Source organism: Ursus maritimus, unplaced genomic scaffold, assembly GCF_017311325.1.
Source record: "Ursus maritimus isolate PB19 unplaced genomic scaffold, ASM1731132v1 scaffold_30, whole genome shotgun sequence".
NCBI lineage: Eukaryota > Metazoa > Chordata > Mammalia > Carnivora > Ursidae > Ursus > Ursus maritimus.
The window spans coordinates 10899692-10912609 of record NW_024425564.1 but is presented as its reverse complement, the minus strand read 5'-3'; the positions used below and the strand labels follow the sequence as shown (position 1 = coordinate 10912609).

General features: G+C 43.7%; 1 protein-coding gene and 1 long non-coding RNA gene across 8 annotated transcripts in view; both read right to left on the bottom strand.

The window, feature by feature from the left end:
* Positions 1–12918, bottom strand: part of RIPOR2 (RHO family interacting cell polarization regulator 2) — a 222326-nt gene that overhangs the window by 57134 nt on the left and 152274 nt on the right. Inside the window, exon 2 of one of the 7 annotated variants that reach the window (XM_040644912.1) lies at positions 31–164. The exons of the other annotated variants lie outside the window; for them this stretch is intronic. Coding sequence (XP_040500846.1) covers positions 31–100 — 70 coding nt within the window. The 5' untranslated portion in view covers positions 101–164. The remainder of the gene's footprint in view (positions 1–30; positions 165–12918) is intronic. 7 annotated transcript variants of the gene reach the window in all.
* Positions 970–12356, bottom strand: LOC121106060. The gene is made up of 2 exons (XR_005838764.1): positions 7428–12356; positions 970–2364 (listed from the first exon to the last, which is right to left on the bottom strand). It is a non-coding gene; the product is annotated as an uncharacterized LOC121106060 (long non-coding RNA).

Below are 12918 nucleotides of genomic sequence, written 5' to 3'. Positions count from 1 at the left end.
TCTACGGGGTGCTCACGACAGGCAACGTACCAGTGGAAAAATGGAAAGGACATGAATGTTCATCTTTACAGCAACGGTCAGTGCATTGTGGCAAAACCATGGGATAGGGTACTCCGCGGCAGTTTAAAATCAATAGGCCCACACAGCAAGATCGCCAGGACAAACTGCAGAACAAAACAGAGTGTGATGCCAGGAGTGTTAAAAACAGAACCAAATCACGCACGTGGAATAGAAAAGTTCTGAAAGTGTCCACAAGACAGTCTACGGAGCAGGGGGACTGAGGGGTAGTCAGGCATATTTTAATGGTTGCATTCGTTTTCATAAAAGAAATATATTTATGTAGTATTTGTATGATGCAAAATTCTTTTTTTGTTTTTAGATTTTATTTATTTATTTATTTGAGATAGAGAGGGAAAGAGAGAGCATGAGAAGGGGATGGGGCAGAGGGAGACGGAGAAACAGACTCCCGGCTAAGCACAGAGCCCGACACAGGGCTCAATCCCAGGACCCTGAGATCATGACCTGAGCCAAAGGCAGATGCTTAACCGACTGAGCCACCCAGGTGCCCCATGACGCAAAATTCTTTGTTGGAATTGCAGACATTTGGAGCTGCCCCGAGTTAGGACTGGAGGGAAAGGAACATCACACAAAAGAGTATATATGGTGGGACAGATGGCAATGAGACTTATCCTGGGGGCCACTTCATAATGTGGAAAAACAGTGACTTGCTGTGATATACACCTGAGATTAAGAGGATATTGCATGTCAATGACACCTCAATTTAAAAAAAGGACAAAAAAAGAACCTATCTGGTAAGTGTTGGGTAACAAGTCTATTTATACTGTTGTGTATATTTATAAAGCTCGTAAAGGAGAAATATCATTTCTAAGAAATAATGTGTTTGGTGTCACAAATTCTCATTACACCAGAAAATTCCGATTCCCCCAGTGAAGTCCTTATCATGAGTTCTCAGCTTTGTACCAACATCTTTATTTTCATCGGCCAAACTTGTAGAGGCGGGACAGTGCTTAGCATGCACTGGACCCACGGCGTCAGGCCACGGCTCTCCAAATACCGTATCTAGTAACCAAGAAATGCCACACAAAGCAACAAATGCTTCGTTGGATGCTGCTCCTTAAAACTGCTGGGGCTTCGAGAATGTCTGCAGTCCCTAAATTATTGAGTCCTCGCCCCGGCTTCCTGACAAGGCCAGCAGCAGCATTCCTTTGGACGTGTCACATCCCAGAAAGGCTCCAAGCCTTAGGCCACTGGTCAAGCTGTGGGTTTGCGCCTCACTTTGCTTCGTCCCAAGAGGCCCAGCTTTTGTCCCAGGCAGCCACCCCACCTGCCATTCCCCAACCCATGGGAAGGAGGGAACTCCTCTGGAAAGAATCCCAAGCACCTTGACTTAAAGAAGCCCTCCTGTTCAGCACTGAGCCTCTTGGAAAAGCAGCCAGAAAGCCACAGCTGTTTCTCTTCTTGACTGTTTATACAATGAATCCCGTGGCTTCCTCCTCTCCTGTGCTGGGATCCAAGCACAGACCAGGGGCTTTTGACGTGAAAATGAGTATGGGATTTCACACATCAGCACACGGGGATACAGGTGCACTGGGCCTTGCTGGGTGCTAGGGACCGCCAGCCCCTGATGGAAAGTCCTTGAGTTTGTTCAAATTAGAAGGTAGCTCTTCAAATCAGCAGGCAGTTTTTGGAGAAGAGCTCAAAGCCTAGAGATGGCCAGGTCTGGGGAAGGGGCTGAGGCAGATAAAAAGAGGCCAGGAGATCAAGAACTGCCCCCCTCCCTCCACCAGGTCTCCTGCCCTGTTTAGACCGGAAATAGGATGTGCAAATCTGAGTGCAATTCGGGGGGGCGGGGAATAGCCAGCTATCCGGAGAACTCGGCAATCGGCTGACTCTCGAGAAGAAATGAATGGAAGATAGAAATCGCCCCTGGAGAGTTGCTCGCAGGGTGGGCGATGAAGAGATTTTATCACTCAGCAGGGCCCTACATCGCAGCTCATGCTAACACTCTCAGCAGAAGTCATAAAAGAGGAAGAAAAACCTTTGAGAAGTTCAGTCCTGGTGACAGGTCTACGTTCCGTTGTATTTTTATGAGCTGGCATTCTGGCTTCTATGTTCTCGTGAGTTCGATTAGCTTGAGATGCAAGCCTCTCTCCCCAAATTGGAACCATTCCTCTTGGGGACCCATGAGGTTAGTTATGCGAAGGTAAGGATCCTGACAGCCCAGTTACAGGCTGACCTCCTTTCAACACCTGTCAGGCAAGAGTCTCCAAGCTGACTCGTTCAGAGAGGTCGCGTTGGAGGCGTGGGTTAACCTGAAAGGGACAGGACAGACCGTCTCGTCCGCTAGAAGGAATGTGAAGATGATCATTAGAATTAAGTATGCTGAGTTCGTCTATACAAATAAGAACTATTGGGTTATTTTTTTCCCAAGCATAAAAGCATTGTTGTACCAGGAAAATACAAAAGAAGTGAAAAGAAGGCAGGGCAGAGAGGGTGAGAGAGAACCAGCCCGCCTCCATCACCTGAGGACAACCACCAGTAGAATTTCGGCGTATTTTGTATTCCTCAAGTCTCTCCTTTCATTTAAAGCATAAAGATTTTGAACATAATCCATGCTAAATTTTGTATCCTGCTTATTTTTATCAGATTCTTTTTATAGGGTCATGTCGAGGGGTTTATAAATGAGCTTTTCTCTTAAACTATCTTTAAAAGGCCACGTATTGCATGGAGCACCGAGTATTATACGCAAACAATGAATCATGGAACACTACATCAAAAACTAATCATGTACTGTATGGGGACTAACATAATAAAATAAAACAAAACAAAAAAAATAAATAAAAGGGTACGTAGGTCTACTCCAGAGTTCATGTGCTTCTTCGGATAGTAAAAGGAAATCCAACCAGTCTATATGATACATGCTTTTTATATCTGATTTTAAGATGTGGCCAAAGGCAAAGGGGACCCCTGTAAGGATGACACTAGGGTTTCTCTTTGGGAAATGAGGGCACAATTAGCATTAGCTCACGCGTCAGTTCCGGGACACAAAACATGACATTAAAATGCAACACAATGGCTGTGTCATTGCTTCAACCCTTGAAGAGAAAGGTTTTTAGGGTGTTCTCCCCTTTTTATTTAACCAAATCTTCTGATTAAGAACACACACAGGTAGGGGCACCTGGGTGGCACAGCGGTTAAGCATCTGCCTTCAGCTCAGGGCGTGATCCCGACGTTGTGGGATCGAGCCCCACATCAGGCTCCTCTGCTATGAGCCTGCTTCTTCATCTCCCACTCCCCCTGCTTGTGTTCCCTCTCTCGCTAGCTGTCTCTATCTCTGTCAAATAAATAAATAAAATCTTTAAAAAAAAAACACACACACACAGGTAATTCTGGAAGATTCCCATTGATGATAGGAAATATGCGACATCTGTGATTTCTGAGTGACGATGGTAGGGGTATCTCCGTTCTCACCAAAGCATTTCTCATGAGAGGAGAGGGTCTACTTAAAAACCAGCGGTCGCCACAGTTGCAAAGCTATGCCCTTTCCAGAAGTTAGACTGAGACCAGTCCTCTGAGAGAGGACGATGACCTTGTAGGTCAGGTGGCAGGTTGCTGGGCCGACAGGCTGGCAAAAGTAACAAACGCTATAATCAATTCCAGTGTTTGCCTGGTGCTAAGGATGGGAGCAGCGCAGAGGCAGGAGCGACCACTGGGGGGCCGTGGGGTCATGCTAAAACTGTATACTCTGGTCATGGTTGGACAACTGGACACATTTCCTAAGACCCAAACTGTACCCACAGGATGAGTGAATTTTATGGTATGTGAATTCTACATCAATAAAGCTATTAAAAAATCATGGTCAAATTTTAGAAAAAGTCATCATTCCTTTTGCAAGAGGAAGTGCCAAGAAATGAGGCCTTGAAAGGGAAAGGCTGAATCAATGCACAGCCACCTGAGAGCTGATGGTGTCATGATTTGCTCCTGAGGCCGTGTAGGAGGCTGCGGGCCGCTCCCCCACCCCTGCGCCTTCTGAGTCATTTCTGCGTGCCTGATTTGTGCTCCTCTGCTCCGCTTCTTAGCAATGCCATCCTGTTTATGCTCCCCCACATCTTGGTCAAGAGCAGAAGTATAATTCAGTTGTCTGAAAGAGGCATGTGGGCCAGATGTAAATAGCCTGCTATGCTAAATGATTATTTAAGATGAATCCTAAAAATAGGTGTCTGCTTATTACATGGTTGCAAGGTACCTATTACAGAAGTTGACTAATCTTTAAAAAAAAAAAGTAGATATATTTAAGTCATTGGCTATCTTTTGTAATGTACTGCAAAAGATAAACTAAGTCAATGCTAATATTTGCTTCTTGGCTGCCAACACGGTTAACCAAATAATAAATGCATGCATGACACACGACACTGACTAAGACAAGTGACCTGGATGGATACAAAAATCTATAGAACAACCCAGCATAGCCTCACTCCTCAGCAAGAGATGGAAGAACCAACATGGCCTCTTGGGCGAGTCGCAGACTTGCTGGATCTCCAATCTGGTGTCCGTAGAATGAGAGTAGCATTTCCTCCCCATTTTAACAGACAAGCCTTATAAGGTTCAACTGAGATCAATGCATCATTCAGTCTTACAGTTACAAGGCTACTTGGACATCTCCTAAACCTGACTTCTCGTCATCCCTGCAGATGGTAGGACGTCTGCCTGAAAACATACATAAAATCAAGGAGTGCTTTCTAAAAGGTAAAATGCTTGAGAAACACAAAGATTGTGATAATAAAGACTTAGGTTCAATTAACTTGGGAGAAACAGAAAGAAATTCATCCTCAGAATCTCTGGAAACTTATGGTGATGGTTTTCTAGGACTCCATCAATCGAGACGTAATTAAGTCTATGGGGTTTGCTCAACACTGGCAGGCTGCTATCGTCCAAGGTCCAAAGAGAACCCAAATGGGTCTCTGCTTTTACCAGCCTTAGTAATGTAACTGGAGAAGATATGGCTGTATATAAGCAGATGGGAGACGACTGGCGATGTGGGGAATAACAAGGAGTGGGACCCATTTCTCAGACTCCAGGAAAGCAGCAGGGCAGAGACGACACGAATCTGGGCTCAATCGGGGCTGCGTGGTTTATGGTTGTTTGAACTTCCACACATTACTTTTCTTTTCTTTTTTTTTTTTTAATGATTTTTTATTATATTATGTTAGTCACCATACAGTACATCCCTGGTTTCCGATGTAAGGCTCGATGATTCATTAGTTGCGTATAACACCCAGTGCACCATGCAATACGTGCCCTCCTTACTACCCATCACCGGTCTATCCCATTCCCCCACCCCCTCCCCTCTGAGGCCCTCAGTTTGTTTCTCAGAGTCCATAGTCTCTCATGTTTCATTCCCCCTTCTGATTACCCCCCCTTTCTTTATCCCTTTCTTCCCCTACTGATCATTCTAGTTCTTATGTTCCATAGATGAGAGAAATCATATGATAGTTGTCTTTCTCTGCTTGACTTATTTCACTTAGCATTATCTCCTCCAGTGCTGTCCATGTTGTAGCAAATGTTGAGAACTCGTTCTGATAGCTGAGTAATATTCCATTGTATATATGGACCACAACTTCTTAATCCAGTCATCTGTTGAAGGGCATCTCGGCTCCTTCCACGATTTAGCTATTCACACATTACTTTTCTGAACCCCAGTCTCCTTGTTTATATAAAGGACAAACGCTTGGAGGATTCTTGTGATGTGCCAATGAGCGAACATACACAATGCCTGGTGTGTAGTAAATGCTTAAGGAGACGCACTGGTAATAATAATGTAAAATATAGAGCATCACTGCTGAGAACTCAGAGATGCAGGGACCCACTTGTATTATAACTATTTTCCTGAATATTTCATCTCTTCAACCAGGCTATAAACATCTCTCCATACAGAGGAAGATCAGTGAGACAGGAGCCACCAGAAATTTCATAAAGAAGATGAAACCAGCTACCTCCTGAACGGGAATCATCTGGAGAGGTAAAAGTTATCGAAGCTGGAAACTAGCATCTTTCTGAAGACAGCAATTTTTAGATAATTAAAAAAAAAACGCATTACTTTAAATACCGGTAAGGACTAAATACACGAATGCTTTGGAAGCCTAGTTCAAAAGTCAATTTAAAAAGAATATGTGATTTTGAAATAATTTCAAACTTACAGAAAAGTTGTAAAAAAGGTACAAAAAGCTCTCTTATATCCTTTGCCCAGATTCATTAGTTGTTGACGTCTGCCACACTTTACTTTGTCACCTCCCCATGTACACACACACACACACACACACACACACACATTATTTCCTAAACCATTTGAGGGCAATTTGCATATACATATTTACATGTATCTTTGCTCTTTCCCATTGAGCAATTTGCAAATAGGATGCAAATTTACTTTTAAATACATCCATGTGTATTTCCAAAGAACACAGACATTCGCTCACATGGCCATAGTATGATTGTTACTATCAGGAAATCAAACATGAGCACAATACTATTATCTAATGTACAGACCTTACACAAATATCACCAACTGTCCCAATAACATACCGCACATCATCCCCCCACCCTCACGGCAGGAGCCCATCCAGGATTATGCACTATCTCTCTTGTCATGTGTCTTTAGTCTCCTCTAATCTGGGATAGTTCCTTGGCCTTTCTTTGTTTTTCATGATATTGACATTTTCATAGAGTACAGACCAGCTGTGTTCTAGAACGTTCCTTAGTTTGGGTTTGTCTGACATTTTCTCATAATTAGATTCAGCCTTTGCATTTTTGGCAGTGACGTCACATAAGTGATACTGTTGTCCTTTTAAGGAATTGCATCAGAAGACACATGGAGTCACGCGGTCCCATGACTGGTGACATTAACATTGATCATAGGTTGAGGTGTGGTTGGCCAGTTTCTCCCTCAGAAAGTTACTATTTTTGCCTCTGTAATTGATAAGTGGTTGGTAAGGAGGTACTTTGAGGCTACACAGATATCTCGTTACTCTGACTCAGGGGTTTTAGCATCCATTGATGGTTCTTGCCCAAATCAAGTATTACTACAATGGTGGCAGAATGGTACTCTTTGAACTCAATAATGTTTCTCTACTATAGGAAAGAAAAAGGAAAGAAAAGATTAAGGAAAACTTAATCTTTTTTATGTATATTTTTGTTCATTTCTTTATTGTCAGGATGGACTCATGGATTCTTATTCAATGGGTTTAACCCATTACTTTCACTGACACAAAAGCCAACCGTTCACAGAGTCTTCTGAGCAGTTCATCCAGAGGGTCTTCCCTCATGAACAGCACAACTCTGCATCAATGGTGGGAACGCACAGATTCAGGGACCCCCTTGTATTATAATTATTTTATTGAATATCTCACCTCTTCAACCAAGCTATAAACTTCTGAGGGTAGGCACCACTTATCCACACCAACTTCTCTGATTCTTAGTACAGGGTAGGAGAGAAAAGCATTGGCTTTGGTGCCAGGCCGATCCAGGTTTCACCCAAGTCACCGGTCCCCTCTATGCTCCAGTTTTTCTCTATAAAATGATGACAATGATATCTAAGTCACCTCGGTTGTTGCAAGGAGAAAATGAGATAATGTATGTAAAAGGCTTGGTGTGAACTAATGGTTTCTCCTGTTAACTAGAACTTGTCCTTTGAAGATGCATCTGACTTTTCTCAATCAGGTGGAATGTATTAATGATAAAACCATATACATTTTACAAGTGAAGAGGCTTATAGAAATAAAGAAATTTGACATGACGGTTTCCTTCTTTCTCTTTTATCACTGCTCAAAGCAGTGACAGCAGAGCATGGTAAAGCTATTTTAAGGGTCTCGCTGACTCATTTAAAGAGTAAAGAAGAAATGTTAATAGCATGTCTCTTCGCTGGGACAGTCAGTTGCAAGAGCCTGTAGGTAACTGACACCGTTTCAGCCTTGGGAAAATGAAAACTCTGTCTCTTCTTCTATTCTGGTTGACGAAACAAACGCAGGGAGAGGCAGCTGGCCGCACGATAATTAGAAAAGAAACGATTCAGGACATAAAACTAGCTTCAATCTCAAGAGGGGCTGCGTGGATTTTGACTAATGTCAGAACTCATCCTGGAATGCAAAGTCGAGAGTACTCACAGACCTGCATCTGGCGCAAGCTACACAGCAAAACAAGACCAACTGTTCCCTGGTTCGAAGGAAAGTGCATTTTGCACTTCACTGGAGGCTGAAGCCATTAGCAATAATAAGTCCATTCACCTGTATCTATATTCAAAAAGCACATATTATCAAAAGGGAAAAAAATCTCTTGGGAGCACTGTCCCCAAAGACAGCTTGGCTGATCCTACTGGGAGAAACATACTCCCACCACGAAGCCCCGCTTTCTCAACACCAGATTCAAAAACAACGCTCGGCTAGAGAAGAAGACGGCCCTGGGCCTGGCGCCGTCACCTGCTGCAGGCTTTTCCGCGGGCAGCCTGTGGACCCCTACGGCTGGGCCACTCACTTCCAGCTAACGGTGAGTGTTGCTTCTTTACTTCAAACAAGCATCAGCACGACACGGACATCTTCTACTGCTATTTGCTCTACAAAAATGACCAATTTTGTAAGCTCCTAGTTTTTATTGTTTCACTAGAACCGAGCTACATCTTTGGAAATCCCAAACAGAAAGAAACCCAAAAACCCATGAACCTCTAGGAGAAGGTCCCCAGTAGTGTGCTGGGAAGCATACTTACGCACAATGTGCCTCTCCCCTGCCCAGCACGGTGACGAACACCGATACTCACTAATGAGCATGAGACGTAGAGAGAGGAATAGTGCCTTATGCTCAAGCGACGTGGTATGTTTCATCTCAGAGAAAGGATAATTTATCTTTTTTCCCCCAAAGACTTTTTTATTTTTAAGGAACCTCAGCACTGAACGTGGGGCTCAAACTCACAACCCCAAGATCAAGAGTCGCATGCCCCCCTGACGGACGTGTCCCAAAAGGATAAATTCTCTTAAAGCTTTTCAGATAGGGCTTACGTAACCAAACTAAGACATATTATTGCATTTGAGCCATTCTTTTCTTTTTTTTTTTTTGCCATCTGAACAAGTAAACGGAATTGACGATTACATGATGGCAAATACAGCTAAAACCACGGACTCGAGCGAGGTGACGTGAAGCGATCACGGCCTCATCTGAACCAGCGATAGGAGGTTACAGCTAAGCTCCTGCAACATGAAGGGAACACAATGGACTGAAGGCGAAGGCAGTTCTTTCAAACTCGAGTTACATTCGTCATTTTAGTCCTGTTGTTATGACAACACTGTTAAAAGCAGCACTTCAAGCGCTTAGCATCCAGGCATCTCATTACAGACTCGAAAATGACACCGATGGGGTGCAGACCTGCTCCTGGGGGCTCCAGAGCGTCTGGTAATCATGCAGAAACCCAGTTCGTGTACCTGGACTCCTTCTGGGCTTGGGCCCCAGAGTCCCTACCTTAGCTCTTTTCTACCAACCACGCCCTCCCCAAAAAAACTAGTGAGGGCTCATCCAGAGGAGGGAAGCATATACAGAATTTATGTGGGAAGATATGCATTATTATTCAGTCTCTGTTCCTAGTTGCATATGTGAATAAGACACTCTTTCATGATCTCACCTATATCATTTTCTTGGTTACAGCCTGTGTCATGGGGCTTTTACGAGTCTGTAAATGACAGTGCGTTTTGTTGTTGATGTTTTTAAGTTGGCTCCATGCTGGGCTTGAACTCGCGACCCTGACATCAAGACCTGGGCTGAGATCAAGAGCCAGACACTTAACCAACGGAGCCACCCAGGAGCCCCAGTGAAAATGTGTTCTGATGGCCCTGCAGTCGCTTACCGTTAGCTACTGAAGCAGTTCGCTTATCTAACTATACGTTTATAGAAAGACTTCTCATAGCACAGATTTATGATGAAAATTCATAATTGATAAAGGGATATTGGTGTTGGAGCGAACATGTTACATGAATCAATTGCCCAACGATCAATCACACGATAGTCTGATGAAAGTGTAGAAATGCTCATTAGACTTTGCAATTTTTTTTAAGCAGGCTAACAAACAGAAAAATGTTTTTGCTAAGGACACAAGCTAGCTGGATATCGGCATTTTCCAGTCATTATGTATTAATAGGGAGAAACTGATCTGTCGTGTTGAATTCTCCCTGCCCCGAAGTACATTGCTCTGTTAATTTTAAACTGAGTCTCCCGAAATCTGCGGTGTTTTGTATGACGGTGTGTGAATTATTACTAAACAGAGTACAGCTGAAGTAAACCGTGCCGATGGATTCATTCTGGAAGAACTTGGTGTCACAAAGTTATTCTGGGAGTCTAGCGGAATTAGGCTGCGTATGAACGTGCCATCATCTGCCAGCAGCTTCAAAGTTGAGTGGCTTTTCAGATTTGTTCTCTGGACACATGTTCTCTGCATGGTAATTTTGGCAAATTAAACAGCTATAATAAGGACGGCGGTTTCATACTGGTCCTTGCTCCTGCATACCAAGAAGCTGGCCATGTGAATAACATCTGCTGAGTTATTTTTGGTTGCCAAAAACAAATAATTTATCATCAGAATGCAAAGCAGTTAGGTAGGGCCAGATTCTCAACAAAGCAGAATTATGTTCCTTTTTATGGTACACCAAGACTGGTTAGTAATTTCTTACTATCCTTTGCTTTGTCTAAAGGATTTGAAGCTGTAAAAACAGCAAGGAAGCAAAAAGCCCATTTAATCCTCAGCTTAAAGTACAGTTTAGTGCAAAGAAAGAACAAATGTTTATGGCTTCTTCCTGCCAAAGAAAGACCCACACCAAAGAACTGGATCCTTCCATTACGGTAAATTTCTAACACCCAGGACAAAAGAATATGTGACAGGCTTATTTGTATATGTGTGAAATGCCATATTACTTGGATTCTGAGCCCAAAAGGCACGGTCAGGATGCTTTCCCCTCTCAGGTGCCCACATGACTCCTACGACCACACTGAGGCTCGTAAGTTAACTTCTGCTTTTAGTGATCAACGATCTCTTCTGCCCATTCACTGTCCTGAGTCAATTTACCTAGAGGGGGTCAGATCCATTTTTTTTAAAAAATATATTATTTGTTTATTTGAGAGAGAGAGTGCAAGAGGAGCAGAGGGGAGGGAGAGGGACAAGCAGACTCTGCACTGAGCTCAGAGCCCGACACAGGGCTCGATCCCAGGACCCTGAGATCATGATCTGAGCCAAAACCAAGAGTCAGACGCTTAACCACTGGAGCCACCCAGGTGCCCCAGATCCATTTTTATAGAGCAGGAAAATGAGGGGTCGGAAGACTTTTCCCAACACCCCCTGTCTCCCCTAATACACTCTCAACCACCCCCTCTCACCAGCTTGAAACCCTGTTCTCTGCTAGACCCTCCCTAAGATCACTCACAGAATTCACTCCATTCGCTGGGTCACACCAGAAGTGTGTGAAGAACTACTTTTAGTTTTCTGGGACTCAGATCTCACTCTGCAATGCTTGGCCTTCCTTTGGCCCCTGCCTTTTACAGCTTTTCTGTGGTTCACTGGTGAGAAAGTGGTTGTCACTCACTTTCATGGGTCCTTCCCCACTGTCTCCATCCTCCCCCTCCCATCAGCCTGGGCAATGTTCTCAACAGAGTGAGACCTGATGATTCTTTGGACAGCCAGGGAGAAACAAAACAGGGAACAGACTTCCCCTGGACCACTTCGCAGGGCCTCAGACTCCTTACTGAGCAAATAATTTCTTCAAGGAGGAAAGAGAAGGGGAAGGGCAACAAGAAACTCAATTGACACACCAGCCAGATGCAACGTGTGGATCCTATTTTGATCATGATGACAAACCAACAGAACAAAGGTCATATTTTAGGGGCATTTTAATATGAAGTAGATATTAATAAGAACTATTGCTAATTGTTTAGCTACGGCATGGAATAAGGATTATGTGAGAAAAATGTCCATACTTTTGAGACGCACACCAAAGGGTGTAGGAGTGAAACAACCTAAGGGCTAGATTTAAAATGCTTCGACCACAATAACAAAAGGGATAGATGAAGCCGGTGTAGCAAATTCTTGACAACTGTTGCAACTGGGTGATGGGTATTCAGGAATTTGTTAATCCATTTGCTCTATTAAGTCTATTTATTGAATATTTTAATAATTTATTGGGTGTCTACTAGCCCAGTGCTGGAAAAATAAGACAATCCCAAGTAGCATATGGGTATAGGACACTCAACCAGCATAGAGCAGGCAAGGATGACTTTGGAGATAGTAACGCTTAACCTTTGCCCTCCTTATGGGGCACTTCAGGATACAGTAAACGGAAGAATGGTGAAAGCAAGATGCACGCGATGCAGGATAATCCTTCAGTTGCTCAGATCCTAGTGCAGATAAAGATGAGGTCATCGAGAAGGGAAATTTGTCTATTTTCTCTGCAAAGAGAAGGAGATTTTGTTTGGCCTCTTAGGTTGGTGGGTCTGCTCTATCCCACTTCAAAGCAAACAAGAAGTCTATAATTTGACCGCACTGGTGGTCAAATTAACTGGCTTTAGATTCCAAATCCACCTAATTTTCCACTGCACTCAGGCCACCATCTGTGTAAACACAGGCACTCCAAACCGGAACCATGTCTCTTGGGCCAACAGAAAGGGAGCTGTGTGGTCAGGGAGACTCAGATTTTGCCTCTGCCCTCTGGCTTGTGGGGAGACGCTCGTGGGGGTGCCCTGAGACTTTCACCACCGACAAGGGGACAGGGAGGTCGAAGGCTGTCAGGACTTGCAGAAACAAATGCATACTTCAAACAAACTGGGACTGGGCATGGCACTGGGTATTAAGAGCCATGCGAAAAAAAAAAAAAAAAA